Below are 19,631 nucleotides of genomic sequence, written 5' to 3'. Positions count from 1 at the left end.
AACATTTTTAGTGGTGACGTTTCCGAGTGCGCAGGCTGAGGGGATATTCATCGAAATAAAATTGAAAAACCCAAATAAACGTCCCTTGTTAATTCAGCAGTTTTCTTTAAACATGATTATGTAGTTTAAAACTATTACATTAGTGCTGTTATATTGTATTGGCATAGTACTATAGCAACGGAAGTAGTGTAATAACATCACGTCATGTCGTTACAGTTGTATGTGGTTTGCGCATTGCTGGTTTTGACGCCTATTTATGCGTTTTATTTACCCGGCTTGGCTCCTGTGAACTATTGTTCATCTAGCGATGACACAAGCAAGTCGTGCAAGGTAACACATCATTATTACTCGAAGGTTTATTGTTTATATCCATAATTATACGGCGCCGACATTGCGGTCGCATTCCAATGACTTCGTAGTACGAAGGTTTGTTCTGTCCCGAAACCAAGGATAGTAGTATCGAATAAATAATGCGAATGAAAGCATGGTGATCAAGGCCTACACTTCCACGTCCGTTTCTGATAATAATCGCATAGCTATAACACGTAAACGACGATAACAGTTTCCTACTAATCTCTAGGGTAATTAAAAATAACATTTCATTCTTTCAGACGGAAATCCCACTCTACGTCAATAGATTGAACACAGAAGAATCAGTGATTCCATTTGAGTACCATCACTTTGATTTCTGTACTACTGATGAGAGCCAATCGCCAGTCGAGAACCTCGGCCAAGTGGTCTTTGGCGAACGAATACGACCCAGCCCTTATAAACTGGAATTTGGCAAGCCTGTGGACTGTAAACCAGTATGTACGAAGACATACAAGGGTTCAGATACGGATTCTATCAAGAAGTTGAATCTGTTGAAGATGGGCATGGCACTCTCTTACCAGCACCATTGGATCCTGGATAACATGCCTGTGACGTGGTGTTATTTGGTTAATGAGGGCGGAAAGACTTACTGCAGCACTGGATTCCCCATGGGATGTCAAGTGCGCAAGGAAATGGTAAGTTTGTTTACTTTTTTAATTATAAAGTAACTTTTGTATAAAACATTAGTACTACAATTCCTTACCATATATAACAAACTGATTATACAGCATAAACATTTAAAGTCAGCCTTTAAAATTAATTTTGCGCAACAAGCAAATATAATCTGCAATGAAATCCATTATGAACAAGAATTTTTCAACCTTTCACTGTTCATATGTAATGACAAATACATCAAATGGGTTATTCATGTCTATTTGATGTACACACAGATCAATCTCTGTCTTTATAGAAAGTGAAAGTTGAATCAACAACTACAATTAGTAGAAATCTCAAATAATTTAACATTTTAGTTACATATGTGATATAAATAAAAATAAATATCAGATGGCCTAGATGATACATGATGATGTTGGAACCAGAGTGATCTGAAGCACTAAAGTATCTTTTTGAGAAAATGAAGAAAATGCATTGCTTTAACGAAATACATTAATTCTTTAGGGTGACATTGTGATCCCTGAAAGAAAAAAAATACTGCATCCACATAGATCTGTGTGTCCAGACTGGAAGAACTATGATTTTCTTCCACTGTAATGTGTATGTAACTAGATTGTGTAAAATGTTACTTTATTTGCTCTGGTTTCAGTGTCATTATGTGTATTCATTCACTCTAATAGCTTATATCTTACTCTATCAAATGTAGCATGGCCGACTGACAGATTGAAAACATTTGTTTATTGTAGCTATCAATATCTAAATCAGATTAATTGCAAGTACAGTGTCTGGATATTACAGGGACTTATGATACAAACCTTTCTTATGTTATAATTATAATTTCCATTTAGAAATTCTCTTCATGAACAAGTACAAGAAGTTCATAAATATGGACTTCTCAGTTTTTAAATAATATTATTTTATGTAATAGTAATGTATAAGTACCTACCCAAAAATATTATGTTTTTCCTTGAAATGTTCAGTAATCAACTGAAAATATAGTTAATGTTTAGCAAGTAAATGTGTAATTAAATTTTAAATCGAGTCAATTGAAATATAAAATATTCTATAGTCATACCATAATTAAATGTTTTATGACTTTCAAACCCTATATTCGACAACCACCAATAATAAAAGTAAAACATAATATTAGTATTTGATTATATTAGGAAAAATTAATGTACCTTTTTCCTCATAAAATATTATTATACTCTAAATCCAAAGTTATTTATACATAATCTAAATTAACCCACATTATTTATTATCTAACTCCTGAAAAACCACTAAGATATAGTATAATTTATCAGTTCTGGTTAATTTCACTTAAAACAGTTGCTATCAACAAAACATGAGAAATGTTTTTATTTATCTGTATATCAATGAAGGCATACTTTTAGTATAGATAAGAGTTGAGTAATAATTAAGATTATTATCTTTTTTGTGTATTCTTAGTATAAACTATCTCACAAATTATTGAAGTGTAAGCTCTGATAAGTGAGTGTTTTGTCTTTTTCATTCATATACGGTTTCAAAATTGATAGAAAGTGACATACAACTGTCAAAAATCACAGCTGTTGTTGTGGTTACTTGAAAAACATTAGAAATAAATACTGTCTTACTGATTAACACTTGGTTTGCTTATACAGTGTTGTCATTCATATACAGCTGTTTCAAAATTGCTTGAAATTGATTAAACACTGTGAAACAAATCAACTCTAACATGATGTTTATTAGTAAGAAAGTAGAACTATAAAACAGTAGACGTTTATATTACTTTATCTATACTAATATAATAAAGCTGAAGAGTTTGTTTGTTTGTCCGATTTGAAAAATTTTTTCAGTGTTAGATAGCCCATTTATCGAAGAAAGCTATAGGCTATATATCATCACGCTACGACCAATAGGAGCAGAGTACCAGTGAAAAATGTTACAAAAACGGGGAAAATTATGATTCTCTTATGTGACGCAAGCGAAGTTGCGCGGGTCAGCTAGTATTTTATAAGCTCTGATTAGTTATATAGTGTATTCACACAAATACAGTCTCAAAATAAATTGAAATTGACAAAACACAACAAATATGAGTTTACAAAATGTTATTAGTAATAGTTACATGATGTTTATTCAGAAGATAGTTATTATAGATATCTAGAGTATGAGTTAGTCAATTTGATAACATTTGTAATGTTGAACTTACTAACCTTTGGAAGATAAGTATAATAAGCTTGGGATTTTACCATAATGAAAATTTATGTATTATGAAATTTCCACAATTACAAGTAATCTATACTATCTATCTATACTAATATTATAAAGCTGAAGAGTTTGTTTGTTTGAACGCGCTAATCTCAGAAACTACTGGTCCGATTTGAAAAATTCTTTCAGTGTTAGATAGCCCATTTATCGAGGAAGGCTATAGGCTATATATCATCACGCTATGACCAATAGGAGCAGAGTGCCAGTAAAAAATGTTACAAAAACGGGGAACATTTTTGACCCATTCTCTCTTATGTGACGCAAGCGAAGTTGCGCGGGTCAGCTAGTTTGTGTATAATGGTCTACAGATATGTATCATAGATTTCAGTTATGAACTAACATGCTATTTTTTGTTTACATGATGTCCAAACCAATTATAATAATCACACTTATGTCTAACTGAGAGCTGAAAGTAAATTTATATAATAACTAGCTTTTACCTGCGACTTCGACCGCCACCTTAATTTTCCCATTATGCTTCATTTTTCCAGGGTAAAAAGTAGCCTATGTCCTTTCTCGGGTATCAAAATATCTCCATACCAAATTTCATGCAAATTGGCTCAGTAGTTTAGGCGTGATTGAGTAACAGACAGACAGACAGTTACTTTCGCATTTATAATATTAGTATACAAGCAGCCTGCACTAATTGCGTTCATGTATAATTATAGTATGTGAATCACAATCCTGTGGGAATTTGTATTGACAATAAAATTACAAACAACTTTAAAAATTTACCTTCCAAGTTTAAAGAAATTATACTGGCATGCATTATGTATGGCAGTATATACCATTAAAACTTTATAAAAAAATATGTCCTTGTTACAATTTCGTAATTTCAAAGATGATATCACATAGTTGTAAGAGGCACTTAGTATGCTATCAGTTGTATGAGTCAACTACTAGGGTGTGTTCATAATTACTGAAAATTACTAACACTACCTGTAGTAATTGCTTCATTAAATTTATATTAATTATTCACTGCGGATAAATAAATGAATAATATGTTAATATTTGGAATTAGATTTTAATGCCGTGGAATTTTATGCTGTAACTAATTTATGCCGGTGACTCTCTGTGTAGATAGTTTTATGGCTATATATGATTTCAGTAGATAAATGTAATAGCTGTCCACATATCTAGAACATCAGTCATAATAATGAATTGAATAGTATCGATTTCAAATGCATTATATGGAATGTAAACAAAAATATAGATTCATACATACTTTTGAGTTTTAAAATAGTTTGATAAGTATTATAACTGTAAATACTTTCTCAGAAACTATTTTGCGTTGGCTCCACTGATCTAAATTGCAATTACCCTTATCAGTTTACAGTCGAGAATACTAATGTCTTATTAGAAGCGAAATATGTTACTTATTCACTTTTTGTTCATTGTTCAATTTATTTGATCATACACCAAGTATTTTTAACATGTCTGTTCTTTATAATGTGATACGGAAACATAACGAAACAAATCGAAATAACTTTGATACGGCTAAAATGCTATTCTGTAATTTTTTTGTCACAAAACGAAAGCGTTCTAATTCCATGTTTTAAAACAATTCGATTGGTTTTTGTTTATAATATTGTCCTTGGATTTCATACTGGCGACTTTCTAGAAACTAAAATTCCTACCAATACTGCGCTATCAGAAAATTTTAACCATTTTCAATAACCTATCTGTAGAAAAATAGACAGATTAGATACATAGGCGAGTTGTAAGTGTCGCTATGTACTAAATTTAATAGCTCTAGTTTTGATAAAAATATAAATTGTACAGCCTTGCTCATAAGTATTAGGCACCCTATAATTTTGAGTCTTATAAATAATTTGGTTGAAAAATGAAACTAATTTGGTAATAAATATTCATTTATTAATAAATAATTATAAAATATACTAATATTTTGTGTGTCTGCCCTTTGCTTTGATCACTGCAGCAATCCTGTTAGGCAGGCTTCGTACAAGCTTCTTGCATTCATCTGCAGTGATGGCATCCCACTCTTCCATTAAAGCGTTTTTTAACGCCGATTTTGACGTTATGGTGAGCTCACGTATCTTCCGCTTTAATATACCCCAAAGTTGCTCAATGGGGTTGAGATCTGGAGACTGTGCCGGCCAATCTAGTAAGTCAATGTTGTTCTCTCGGAACCAACGCATTGTGACTGCCGATGTGTGACAGGGAGCATTATTCTGCTGGAATTTGACACCGTCTAAGTTTGTGTCGCCAAAAATGCGCGTCATCGAAGGCATCAACGCGCTTTCCAGTACATTTATGTACTTTTGGCTGTTCATGCGACCTTCACAAACGAACATTTCGCCCACTCCATCGGCAGACATGCAGCCCCAGATCATAATGCTCCCGCCTCCGTGTTTGACGGTAGGTACCACACAACTTGGGTGGTATTCTTCACCGACACGCCGTCGCACAAAAACTACACCAGGCGTCCCAAAAATCTGAAAAATATACCGAAATAAACTTGATTTAAAATTTGTCATATTTTTTCTAAAATTAAACTGTTGAAAGCGAAATGGTTGTTGATATTTAACATTAATGATATAAAACTTACCTCAAAGTTAAATTCATCGGACCACACAACATTGGACCAATCTTCCTCAGTTAAATGTTGGTGTCTCAGAGCCCATTCTAAGCGGCTCTTTATGTTGCTGGCGGAGAGCAATGGCTTCTTCCTCGCTTTGCAGCCTTTAAAACCAGCTTTCGCAAGTCTTCTTCTTACTGTTGGAGCACTAATTGATCTTCCAATAGTCTCTGAAAGATCTGCATCGAGCTCAGAAGAAGTTTTTTTGCGATTTCTGAGGGAATTACGAATAAGTAATTGGTCTTGTCGCGCTGTTGTCTAATAGTTTCTACCTGTTCTCGGTTTGTCCGCGTGAGAACCAGTCTCGGCAAACCTTTTGATAGCAGTTTGCACTGCACAGCGAGAACACTTCACCATTCTGGAAATCTCTATCTGAGACTTGCCTTGTTCATGTAGAGTTTGAATTTTTATCCGATTTTCCACACTCACTTGAGTTAATTTAGGCATTTCGTAAAATAGACTGTATCTAATTTACAAATAAGTCGCAAATAATAGCCTCTTCACACTACGAGTAATGAAAGAAGACTGATTCAAAAAACAAAATTATTTGAAAAAATGACATAATTAACAAAATGTTGACCACATGTTTTATGACACCTTAGAATTCGCAATCCTTTGTTTAAAATTTCCTATTGATAACGCCGCCTAGCATATTGATAAAAGGATTCGTCAATTTTTAAATACTGAATGAGTTGCACGTGTTTTATGGGGGTGCCTAATACTTATGAGCAAGGCTGTATAGTACCGGAAGTAGATAGTTAAACGAACGGAAAACTGTGATCAATCATTACGTAGTTTATCGTAATCGAAACGTTAGTAATATTATTATGCCTAAAATACATTCGATATCAATAATATCCAAGTTAATGTACGTTTTTATTGTTTGTTATCTTATCGTGTTGATGCAAACCATTAGTCGTTTTACAATTCGAAAATGTTGTATCCGAAGGTTTTCAGATCTCGGGGTCGCATATCAACCTGAAAATTTACTTTGATACCCTATACCGAAATTTTCTTTAATAGACATTTGTGCTGCACAGGCACTGTTTAGCCTGTCGAGTAGGTAGTTAAGTATTTCACTGTTACGGGAGAACATAGAGTGAAACACACTTGTTTGCGAATGTAAACAATTCCCGTGCAGACTATTTTTAATGAAATTGGTTCTAGCTACTAGATTCGCCAGATAGCTGGGAGTTGAATTGTTAACCCGTTAGTAAGGAATACCTACTTAAAGTCTCTGATTCTAAACACCATGTTTTTTATGTTAAATGTGCTGCCTTTGAAAAAATTAATAGTTGTGACCACATTACTAAACTCCGGGCTACTATTGATAAAAATACTAATATTGACCAATAGCATTCACTTTCTCACGATCGGGAAATCGAACCCGGGACCCCGTGATCAGCAGTCGCATACACGACCGCCAAGATCACCGAGGACGCACAGTGTGTTATAAACCCCATTTTTGTTTCGTCGTCTTTTTATTGAATTAATCGATAGAGTATACCATTCTGAGGATTAGAGTAAAACTCCGGGCTCGCTAAGACTTGTACTTTTTTCGTTATTCAGTGTCAAAGTTCCGGAATATCCGACTATTGAAAAACGAAAAAAAAAATAATTACAATTTAACGGAAGTACTTATTCCAGAATTTATTTATTCTATCGAAAGAAGATATAATAGCCGACCATTCCACCAATTCCTGAAGCTTTAGCATGAATAGGTCGAGAGATATGATTTTTTTTCTCATTTTTCGTTTTTATTTTTTTATTCATCTAAACCGCCGTAGTAGGTGGTCATTCCTACATCAAAAAATTGCTAATACTTTCTTTTATTTGCAGTATTAGTTCTAAAACCTAACTCGCTGGTTTCCAGGAGATATTTGAAAGTTTAGTAATATCCGAAATATCCGCATATAGGGCTGCCAGTTCAATCAAAATTTAATAAATTTATTTTTATAAAGTTTTAGCTTTTATATCACGACCATAACAAGATATCATAAATTTGTGGCTTAAAATGGCAAAGATTGGGTAATTTTATAAAGGAAATTAAAAAAACAAATTAAGAAATTGGTATGATGTTGATTGATACATTTATTTGGAATCTGTCTATAAATTCTAACTCAAAAGACTCAACTTATAGTAAATGAAAGAAAATCCTTTCCGATATCTCATAAGTATACCTATAAATCAACATTCAACATAAGTACTATTACAACATTTTGTTTTTTTTTTTCAAAATATAAATATTTTATAATGATTTACAACCATTTTTTTTAAATCAATTTTATTGTATTTTTTGTGGTATAACAATTTTAAGAATAACTTTTAATGTATTATATATATATCTACATGAATTATATACCTATCTATAATTTTAAATTTTATCATGTATGTACATCAATTGTGTCGATTTTTTATTTAAAAAATACGATAAAATTATTTTCGTCAACAATTTATTTATTATAATTTATACACATATTATGTAATTATATTTGTTGATTTTTTTTCTAAAAGCAAAATCAATGGTTGTTCCATCTGGAGTTGGAACAATTTTAGGGGACTGAGCGCCAGTCAACCTTAATACCGCAACCGTACTCTGCACTTCAACAACCTCAGTAAGGCGTGACTGAGGTACGTCGTGCAGAACTACGGCCGGGGGGCTTGCCTTAACTTTTTTTTCAAATAAAGGTTTATAATCTTATGTAATTTTCGGATACTCGAAAGTGACAACCCTAAGTAAAATTTAAAATTTCAAATATCTCCTAGAAACCAACGAGTTAGGTTTTAGAACTAATACTGCAAATAAAAGAAAGTATTAGCAATTTTTTGATGTAGGAATGACCACCTACTACGGCGGTTTAGATGAATAAAAAAATAAAAACGAAAAATGAGAAAAAGAATCATATCTCTCGACCTATTCATGCTAAAGCTTCAGGAATTGGTGGAATGGTCGGCTATTATATCTTCTTTCGATAGAATAAATAAATTCTGAATAAGTACTTCCGTTAAATTGTAATTAATTTTTTTTCGTTTTTCAATAGTCGGATATTCCGGAACTTTGACACTGAATAACGAAAAAAGTACAAGTCTTAGCGAGCCCGGAGTTTTACTCTAATCCTCAGAATGGTATACTCTATCGATTAATTCAATAAAAAGACGACGAAACAAAAATAGGGTTTATAACACACTGTGGGACGTCTCAACGACTTTAATTATATTTATCATAACAACAATCTTTATTTCAGGACACATGCACCCCCATTGTGAACGGTCACTCGAGTCGCATCGGCGCTTACTATCTGTTCAACCACGTGGAGATCGAGATCACGTACCACAGCGGCGGCGAGGAGGAGTGGGGCGTGGCCTTCGGAGAAAATGGCGGGCGAATTATATCTGCTAAGGTGAGTGTTTAATTGCTATATTATTACTGGTGTACCCGCGCGATTATGCTCGCGTATTTTAGAAAAAAAAGGGTCTTTCGTCTCCTACTTAAATCGGCTAGGGGATGATTTTCTAAAAACACTGAAATGTGCATTTATTTTTTTCAAACGAAAATTCCAAACCTGAGGTTTCATACTTCAAGCTTCGAAAATGAACAAAATTCTATACAAACTTCCATTCCCTATTTTACCCACTTAGGGGAGGATGAATAAAAAATCTTGTCAAAATTTCATGATTCAATCCAATCCAATCGAGCCAATCAGTCAGTTTCTTACTTCAATTTTAATTGTATACATTCTTGGTAAACAGTTGATTGTATGATTGATTGATAATTTAATATACTTCTTTGAAAACGATTAAACCACTGACCTTCCGGTCTTGCAGAATGTTCATTAGGGTAGACTCCGTCTTGTTTCGATAAAACCAACTCAAAGACCAGTACTTTCCAGAATGTGTATATTACACACACTATGTAAACGCTAGGAAATAAAGGAGAAAAAGTTTGGTACTGAAAAAGTAATTTGTCTACCGTTAGAAGCTAAAGTAGAAAACTAATTTACGTGTAACCTAAGGTCGGACGACTTGATCGCAATTACGTCATTATTATCGATTTTACTTTATTTTTAACTGTTACTTTAAATTCATACAGTACGGAAAATACTACGACGTAAAAAAATTTTTCAAATTGAAAAATCTTATTGTGTGTTATTTGTATATTGGACTACATTTTAGACTTCGAATCGAGACAGGTCCAGGATTATACATATTAGATCAATTCTTTGTGACAATTATTATTTTAACTACAGTTTTATGCGTAAAAAGTTTAAAAAATCTGTGTCTGTTCTCAGGTCAAGCCATTCAGCATCAAACACAACGACCCAACCAGACCAGTGTGCAACTCACCACACGTCGAAATGGAGATTCCCGCGCAATTTGACAAGACCTTTAACGTGACATATACATATTCAGTCAAATTTACCAAAAACAACACTATCAAGTGGTCTTCTCGGTGGGACTATATTCTAGAGTCTATGCCCCAGACTAATATCCAGTGGTTTTCGATATTGAACTCTTTGGTGATAGTGTTGTTCCTCAGTGGTATGGTCGCCATGATTCTGTTGAGGACGCTGTACAAGGATATTGCGAGATATAATCAGATGGAGTGTGGTGAAGATGCACAGGTAAATTAAGCTTTAAAATTGTACTAATTCAAACTTTTCCTCATGTTCTACAGACATCTGGTAAAAGATATAGCAACTTTTCTAACCATTGTTACAAATGATTTGTAGGAGGAGTTCGGTTGGAAGTTGGTTCACGGTGACGTATTCCGTCCTCCGCGTCGCGGCATGCTGCTGGCTGTTTTCCTTGGATCTGGATCTCAGGTACATCAAAATATTAATAATTATTTCAGAAATAAGATAATATTCTCTATAAACGTAACATCTTATCTCCTTAGTCCATAAACCCTTTACCTCCCAAAAAAAAATGTTATATTTAAAATGACTTTCAAAAATTCATTAATCCAATACACAGGGCGCACGGGCGCTGTACAATTTCTCGAGTTCTAGATAGTTCGGGAGTTGCAAAAAAACTGCCCTTCAGAATTCCGTCCCAGAATGCCCGTCGGATGTGCAACAAAAAAACGTCTAAACCACTTTAGTTCAAAAAAACTTAAAATCTTAATGTTATTTCGCAGGTATTCGGCATGACCCTAGTGACGCTAGCGTTCGCGTGTCTCGGGTTCCTATCCCCGGCCAACCGCGGCGCGCTCATGACGTGCGCGCTGGTGGCGTGGGTGCTGCTGGGCGCCGCGGCCGGCTACGTCAGCGCCAGGATATACAAGAGCTTCGGCGGCCGGCGCTGGAAGAGCAACATACTGCTCACTTCGATGGTCTGTCCTGGGTGAGGATTATATTTTATGTACTTTACATTCAGAAAAGACAGAGTTATCATTTCGTCAACTTTTTTGTTAATAGTAGTAGCACTTGAAATTTTGCATTTGGAGGATATTTTACTTGGAAAATAACTATTACTTAACAGTACCATATAATTTTTTTTTCCAAGAATACGTTTCTAACACATTGGAATTAATCACTATCTTTATATTTGAACATTTAAATTTAAGAAACGCATTTTAAGTTAAGAACAGTTGCCCCATACTTTGACTATAAACGAAGGTTTTGTACGTTTGCAGGCTGGTGTTCGGTCTGTTCTTCATAATGAACCTGGTGCTGTGGGGCAAGGGCTCGTCGGCGTCCGTGCCATTCTCCACGCTGCTGGCGCTACTGGCGCTGTGGTTCGGCGTCTCCGTGCCGCTCACCTTCATCGGAGCTTACTTTGGATTTAGGAAGAGGGTAAGAACAATTAAACTTATTTTGATTTACTTTACTTTTATTTTTCATTCACATATTATTTGATTTAAGTAATAGGTAATTAATCGACGATGTGGCCTTCGCTTTAAAGTGATGGGATACGACGGTATAGTAATGAATTGGCCGTGAAAGTAATCATTTAATGTTAAACAAAATAAACCTCCACGTTAACCCGGTTATTTCTTATTTAGCAAGATTCATTTTGTCGAAGATCTTTAAGAACGCATATAACAACGCAAATAACGATAACCATATCTATAAAAAGTTATCTTTGCCCTCTTGTTTCCAGATCCTCGACCACCCAGTGCGCACGAACCAGATCCCGCGTCAGATCCCCGAACAGTCGCTGTACACGCAGCCCGTGCCCGGCATCATCATGGGAGGAGTACTGCCCTTCGGATGCATCTTCATTCAGCTGTTCTTTATACTCAACTCTCTCTGGTCCAGTCAGGTATGTATTCTATACGTTTGTATATAAGAAACAATTAGCGTATCGCTTCCAAATTTTTGGTCGTGTCTGTTGTGTTTTTAGTTCCGAAAATAAATTTGATGATATTTACTCGTACTTAACTTTTTTTGCCAAATATTAGCGTCATTTAGCTAAAAATACGACGAGATTGGAGAGGCTTGATTATTGTGTAATTGATCGTTGTATTAATATAACTAAGAGCGGAAACAACAGATAACATACAATTTTACTAAAAATGTATCATTATTTTCAGATGTACTACATGTTTGGTTTCCTGTTCCTCGTATTCGTAATCCTGGTAATCACCTGTTCCGAGACGACCATCCTGCTGTGCTACTTCCACCTCTGCGCCGAGGACTATCACTGGTGGTGGCGAGCCTTCCTCAGCTCGGGCTCCACGGCCGGCTACCTGTTCATCTACTGCTGCCATTACTTCGTCACTAAACTTAATATCGAGGACGCCGCTTCCACTTTCCTCTACTTCGGCTACACTCTCATCATGGTCTTCTTATTCTTCCTCCTAACCGGCACCATCGGCTTCATGGCGTGCTTCTGGTTCGTGAGGAAAATCTACAGTGTCGTCAAGGTAGACTAGTTAGTGGTGTTAGGCTAAGCGAGTTGGTACAGCGGTGATGACGTCTTGTCCGTTGTGATGCTATTGTTATGTAGGATAAAAGAACTGATACACCAAAAAAGCTCTATTGTTGCGTGAGTTTCCGCCTACTCCATTTGTGTGACGCGTTTATCACTCAGTCATAAGAAACAGCCCGTTTCATCGAGTCGCCAACTCAAAGTGGTCGTCTAAGTCGAAATTAAATCTATTAGAATGCTTATAAAATCAAATTAACTACAAAATTGCGTGTTTCTTATGGTTGAGTGGATTGATTATGATCCGGGAACGAAGTATCTATTAAATCTAATTGGTTTAGAGTAGTAGACATGTTTTTTATTTGCAATAATTGCAATGGACATTCTGATAGCCACGTGCCAATACCAGCACAGGCGTCGCCAGTCTTATAACAGCCTAAGTACACTGGCTAATTCCATAGTAAAAAACAATTTTAAATTAAATAATAAAACGCAAGAATTAATTGATTATAATCGTGTATTTTTCCCATTTAAATCTCGCGATTCAGCGGGTCTGATCTTGTGATTGAGAGTATGATCTCGTAACTCGGCGTAATTACTCTAACCGTTTAGTGGAACTACAATTAATTATACGCTAATTAGCCAGTGTGCTTAAGCCATAATCTAGTGGCAGTGTGACAAATGAGAGACTGCTGTACACAATGTGATTAATTGTATAAAAGTTTATATCGCAAATAAAATGATAGTCTCCTGTGCGTCTTTTAATCGTTTGTTTATTATTTTTAGACATTAATTTAATTATAAGTCGTATACATATTGACTAAAATATATTACGACAAATGCAAAAATCGCGTGGACATCGCGTAACGTTAGCTATAGAGATACAAAGTTTTCTTCAATGTGTATGCGCCTTTAGTCGCTAGCTGTGTAAGTCGTTTGTTTTAATGAAAAGAAATGCTTACTTTATTTGTTTTTGTTTGTGATCAGCTACTTTCATCATCCTGCACAACTAGCTTTAGACAAGCAATTAACTATGTATGAACCTAAAGATTGGCTACCTATAACGTTAGTACTTAAAATATCCTACTCGCATCAGATCGAAACAGAAAACTTTTAAAACATATGTGATAATAAGTGATCCGATACTATTTGTGTATTTTAATACGTGCAATTTGAGTGGTTTGGAATCAAGTGAGATATGCATTTTGAAGTGAAATTATTTGAAGTTTATTTATATTTCGGATCTCGTTATACTTGTATGTATTCTAATACTTTCCATATCGTGTGAACTATTTATTATTGTTAATATTTGAGGACCCAATCCCTTGTTATCATCCTCCGCTACTGACTCAGTCAGACTATTGAACTGGTTATATTTATTATCTTTTGTACAGAGTATAAGCAAAATAATAGGTAGTTTTAATCATTACAAGTTTCTGTTTCGTAATTGTCGAGTGCAATATGCTTTCTCCCTCTTTTGCAGTTAATAGACTGAGTTAGCATGATAATGTTCTAGATAGATAGTAATCGATAGTATCACTTGGTAATTATGAAACAGGCACTTTGATATTATTTATCATCAGAAGCTATAATCACTTCAAGTAACTAAATCTTATCCATGTAGTCATAATTAAATTTTTCATTGAACCTTTTGACATTACTACTTTTATATTTTAGAAGCTCTTTATCATAAATACTTTATGTATCGTGCGCATACTACGCCAACCTAATTTAATCGTAATTTGATTTATCATTATTTTAAAACTGTGCTTAGTTATTGATACAGTTGAATGTAAATAATAAAATTACTATTTTATAAAAGTATTTTATTTTATTGCTAAAAAAATAGGTAATAAATTATTATTAATCACTATCACTTTCAGAGAGCTCAGCTTTTTCTTTTGGTTTCAATGCCTTTTTCTTGAATGTTTTCCTCTTTTTGTCCAGTGTAGTTTTTCTGAACAGTTCAATAGCTTTCATTTTATTTTCGAGCAAACTCTTCTTATCTTTTTCTCTCTGTGGAATGAATTCCTGGAAGCGGTCTGTCTTCTGTATCTTGATTTCGAGTTCCGATTTGCCATCTTTTTCGACTGATACAACTTTTACACCTTGATTTAATAACACATTATCATCACTACTCTTTTTCTGTTTGGCAGCTGAGGGGCCGGCGCTTTGGCCTTTAGGTTTAGCCGCTTTCCTTTTAACGGCTGGTTTGGCTTTATCATTCGGATTTTCGATTACCACGTCTGTAGTTACGATACTTGCGCCATCTGGACCCATTCTTTGTACAGCTGCTTTTACTCTTTTGCTCATCTGATCCTCTAGTGATTGGAACTCAACTTTTCTCTTAAAGAAGTCCTGCATAGACCTTTGAGTTTTGCGCTCCACAATACGCTTTAGAACTGGCTTGATGATTTCATCCAATTTGCTTTGAGACCAACCAAACTTAGTCTTTGTGTAGTCCCGTAATATTGTGATGTCCAATTCGCCCCATGAGAACTTATCCTCGCTTCTTTCCACATTTGGTTCTAGATAAGCTTGAACAACCTAAAAAAGAAGGTCAGAATATTATAATTATATTCATATACAGATCAGATAAAGAATTCGGAATTACAATACAACTTACTCGAACACTGGGAAAATCTTCAGTTAACGCGACATTTTTCAACTTTTTCTTAAGACTAGTGTTGTCAGTTCTCTTGCCAGCCTTTACCCACTGCTTGAACTCTTGCAATCCTTTCACGATATGCGTGTATTGAGCTTGCTTCGAAGTTTCGCTGAGAAGTTGTCTCTTATTGAAGGGGAATGAGGCGAGGATCTCCATAGCTGTTACGGGACCCACGCCAGTGACGCCTGTTGTGTAATCACTACCTACTAATAGGGCTAAGAGCACTAACTGTTCTCTGCTTAAATCTGGAAATAAATACTATTATTATTAACAGAAAACATAGTTCGAAATGTCTGCAAGGCTTAGAAAAAAAAATTGCGAGGAAAATATTATGGTTTACACAAGAATACTCACTGAAAGAAGTTTCAATTCTCTCAGCTTGGAATTGCAACACATGCTTCTTTTGGTTGAAGAAATTCTTATACACGGTCCTGCCGCCAAACAGCCATATATCGCTATCATCTGTTATAGTACCATCCGTTAATTTAGCACTTTCGAGAAAAGCGCACTGTGCTTCAGCTTCCATCGGAGCGACAATGTACGGAATACCGAAAATCTGTAGCAATTCTTGAGCCTCTTTTGTCATTTGCTCCGTGATATTCCGACCAACGCGATCCAAACGACCTTTTTCTTGCATTAAATCTTGTTCCTGATTCTGTATTTCTTCAACCATTGTATTGAGTTTTTCTGTACTTATGATTTCTTTAGGAAGACTAGTATTCTTAGGAGTATCTACAGATTCTATAGATGATTTGCTAGTAGAAGCAGAACCATTCGAAATTTCACTAGGTTTAATAGAACTATCAACTTTTTCACTATCACTAATCTTACTTATTTGTACTGTATTATCTTGTAAATCCTGATCTTGATTGATACGATCTATTTTATCAGCATCTTCATTTTTCTTAGCTAAATCTGCTTGTGATTTGTTTTGCCGATTTTCAATGTTTTCTGCTCGTGTTTTACTTGGCGGTATATCGGGTACTTTAAAATCTTCAAATGGTTTAATTTCTGAATCAATCTTCTCAACCTTCTCCTTATGTTCAGTCTGAACTGGTTTAAGTACATCTTTTTCTTTCTTATCACTAAAGACATCAGCAAAAATATCGTCTTCGGGCTCATCACCTACATTCAAAGTTAATTCTACAACAGGTTTGTTTATTTTAGCATCTACATCAGGTACTTCTTCAAAATCACTATCACTTGATTCCGTATCTTCCTTACTTTTAATACTTTCAGGTTGCTCAAACTCATTATCACTTAGATCTAGTTCTTTCTTAACTTCTACTGGTTCTAATTCTACAGTATTATTTATATCTTCATTACTACTATCAAGGTTTATGGTTTCTGGTGCTGGGTTCTCAATACAAACTACTGACGCTTGAGTCGCGTCTAGATTCTCATCAGCTTTCTCACGGGACTCGGGTATAGTGTTTATTTCAACATCCATTTGATCGCATGTTTCAGTATCGTGCGATATTTCAATTTCTTTCACACTCTCATCGTCACTGGACGATAGCTCTACATTATCTACAATTACTGACTTTTCTTTATTTATTTCATCAATAATATCATCTACTTTGGGCACCTTTTGTTTGTTTTTATCCTTTCTTTTCTCAGTAACAAGTTCATCAATGGCATGATGAGTGAAATCACTATACTGCATAATATATGCTTTGGCACATGATATGTCTGGTTGTTCGAAACCATCACCTTCTTCAGAATCGGAGCCAGAATATTCTGAATCTGAATCTGTCATACATGATGTCCAGGAGTCATCGGTTTTGGCCACACTGGTATTTGGCTCGTCAGTACATTCAAGAGACATTTTAATTGCTTTTTGTAAATCATCTTCAAGTTCATCTGCTTTTGGTTTCTCCTCCGTTTCCGTTATTTCTGTTATTGTAACACTACTGGTTCCTGCTTTATTTTCCTCTTTTTTCTTTGCATCAGCCAAAGCCTGCTTTATGTCTTTGATGAGTAAAAACCTGGAAGTGACATTGGAGGCAATTCTTCTAGTGGGCAAGGAATCTATTTTAGTGTCAATGCCCTCTTCATTTAACAAACTTTCTAAATCATTAAGGGACATCCCTGTATCACCCATTTCTTTTTCAGTTTCCTGCAAACATTCTTGAACTTTTCGCCTTTTTAGAAGCCTTTGCATCTGAAACATAAAGATATACAATGTACCATGTCTATAAAATATCATTATTAAAGTATATGAGATTAAGTAGGTAAGAATTGGTCCATCACCTACCTGAAAATCAGAAAAATTATCACTTTTCTTAGGCAACTCTTGAAGTCTACCCCATGAATTTTGTTTCCTGGTTTCTTTTAGTTCTATGAGTATGTCATATTTTTCTTTGACTGATAAGTTCTTGAAACCAGATGACTCAATATCAACAGTATGGACATCAATACTTGAACCACTTGAATTTTGTTCATCCTCAGACCTAAAAATAAAATTAATATCATAATCTATCTTATCAAAAGTTAAGCTTACATCCTCCATACAACAATGGTATGTACATTTCTTGCAAAAGGATTGTATTAACGGATCAACAAAATGGGTCAGTATTTCTTTACTTTATAGCAAGGTTATACTATTATACTGTATTGAGTAGTATATCCGTAATGGTAGTTGTAAGCTGTGAGAAAAAAAACTGATTGCATCTCTTTGCTAGTTGTGTTTAAAACTTAAACAATTTATAAAAAAATCAATATATCCAAACAATGCTTGTTTAATACAAATAAGAATAAATTAAGTATAAACTTTGACACAGCATTAGGTTAATAATCGTCAGAACATTTTGAACCTAAACTTATTCATCAGTTTTAATTAAAAAGGTAAATTAAAAATGCATAACAACACAGATAATAAACATCTGTATTACAGTTTTATTTTATTGAAGTTAGAAATGTTTATTTATCTGAGTCTTGATAACAACTAATATAGCAACCAACAATAAATTTTATTGAAAACAAAAATAAAATATGATCATAACAGACTACAATAAATATGCTCCATATCCTCTTGCAGTAAGTTTTCGACACCCGTGGGAACATGTTGAATGATCTATAGGGAGCAATGACCTCACATGACCCATAAACAGATATAATAATAATATGTAACAGTTGTTGTCATTCTTTTCACTTACTCAGACTCACTCTCATCTTCCCTCTGAGGTAATGCAGGCAATTTAAACAAGTCATCATTATTGCTAGCCAATGCACTTGTTTGTTGTTTGCTTGGAGATATTTGTTTACCCAACAAACTGTTTACAGCTGTTTTCTTACTCAGCAATAAGGCTAATTCTCTTTTTATTCTCTCTGACTCTGAATTATATTTGGCTTTATGATCTTGACGCTTTGCCTAAAATAAAAAAAAATAACAAGTGTCACATTTGTATTGTTGATGTTTACCTACATCACAAATAAAGCATTTTATACAATAATTTCATTTTCCTTATTTGTATACTTCTAGAAGTTTGTTTACTAGTTTGTTTAGTAAATAAACAATACACAATAACAACTTACAATGGTTTCCTTTTTAAGCTCTGGAAAACCACCATCAAATACAAACACTGGTTTTATTCTAAAGTACAAGAGCTTGCAAAGGCGCTGGAAGAGCCCCATTAGATGTGCATTCGGAAGTGGAGCTCCTTTGGCATCTTGGTAACCTTTCACCATCTGATGCAACCATATTGAAATATCTGTTGAAGTTGTGAGAAATCATTAGATAAATACGTCCTACATGACTACAATTTAGATCATACATAACGAATGTAAGCAAAGATTAACTATCTCACCGACGGCTAACACTTTGTTCTCTAGTGTCTCTACCGGCACGGGCTTGCCTGCCGGCTCTATTAGCCGCCACAGTCCAGTGACTCCCATCGCGTGCGATTAAATTCCAGAATAGATTTTTTGTTTATACTAATGTATATATCAGTGTACATAACAAAGGTCGTTTCCCACGAGATCTCCGGTCAATCGTCGGTCTCTTCCTCACACATCGCAACCATTTCGCTTCATGAGCTCAATGTACTCGCGACGCACACATCCACAAACCGAGGCGTCTGCTACTGGCGCACTGCGTACGTAAATATGTGTTCGGTTCACTACAACATATCAAATGTTTTACTACGCCGCGAACGCCCACTCTTTCCCACACTTTATTTTCTCACGCCCCATGCGTAACCCCACATCCTATGACCGGCCGTCTGTCAGTCGGCGCGTCGCGGGTCGACCGATCCC

General features: G+C 34.9%; 2 protein-coding genes across 2 annotated transcripts; one reads left to right on the top strand and one right to left on the bottom strand.

Annotated features, from left to right (window-relative positions):
* On the top strand, positions 1-13,471 carry TM9SF2 (transmembrane 9 superfamily protein member 2). Its single transcript, XM_076136538.1, has 9 exons — positions 1-330; positions 612-1,007; positions 9,082-9,237; positions 10,126-10,458; positions 10,567-10,659; positions 10,974-11,179; positions 11,472-11,631; positions 11,939-12,100; positions 12,372-13,471. Exons 1-9 carry the CDS (start codon positions 205-207, stop codon positions 12,711-12,713), a joined length of 1,974 nt encoding a protein of 657 aa, XP_075992653.1. The 5' UTR covers positions 1-204; the 3' UTR covers positions 12,714-13,471.
* Positions 13,472-14,367: 896 nt separating this feature from the next.
* Positions 14,368-19,606, bottom strand: mus201 (rad2 superfamily protein mus201). The gene is made up of 7 exons (XM_076136537.1): positions 19,184-19,606; positions 18,912-19,087; positions 18,533-18,747; positions 17,632-17,827; positions 15,729-17,538; positions 15,333-15,619; positions 14,368-15,253 (listed from the first exon to the last, which is right to left on the bottom strand). Exons 1-7 carry the CDS (start codon positions 19,269-19,271, stop codon positions 14,570-14,572), a joined length of 3,456 nt encoding a protein of 1,151 aa, XP_075992652.1. The 5' UTR covers positions 19,272-19,606; the 3' UTR covers positions 14,368-14,569.
* Positions 19,607-19,631: the final 25 nt, after the last annotated feature.

This window comes from Anticarsia gemmatalis, chromosome 3 (assembly GCF_050436995.1).
Source record: "Anticarsia gemmatalis isolate Benzon Research Colony breed Stoneville strain chromosome 3, ilAntGemm2 primary, whole genome shotgun sequence".
In the NCBI taxonomy this organism is placed as follows: domain Eukaryota; kingdom Metazoa; phylum Arthropoda; class Insecta; order Lepidoptera; family Erebidae; genus Anticarsia; species Anticarsia gemmatalis.
This window is presented reverse-complemented; position numbering and strand designations above follow the sequence as displayed.

Excerpts from the sequence above, each read along its gene's own strand:
- TM9SF2 (XM_076136538.1), top strand. The coding sequence starts at position 205 with ATGTCGTTACAGTTGTATGTGGTTTGCGCATTGCTGGTTTTGACGCCT. Across the intron at positions 10,459-10,566 it reads AGTGTGGTGAAGATGCACAG|GAGGAGTTCGGTTGGAAGTT; the intron begins GTAAATTAAGCT and ends AATGATTTGTAG. Across the intron at positions 11,632-11,938 it reads ACTTTGGATTTAGGAAGAGG|ATCCTCGACCACCCAGTGCG; the intron begins GTAAGAACAATT and ends TCTTGTTTCCAG.
- mus201 (XM_076136537.1), bottom strand. The coding sequence starts at position 19,271 with ATGGGAGTCACTGGACTGTGGCGGCTAATAGAGCCGGCAGGCAAGCCC. Across the intron at positions 17,828-18,532 it reads GAAGATGAGAGTGAGTCTGA|GTCTGAGGATGAACAAAATT; the intron begins GTAAGTGAAAAG and ends TTTTATTTTTAG. Across the intron at positions 15,254-15,332 it reads AAGATTTTCCCAGTGTTCGA|GTTGTTCAAGCTTATCTAGA; the intron begins GTAAGTTGTATT and ends CTTCTTTTTTAG.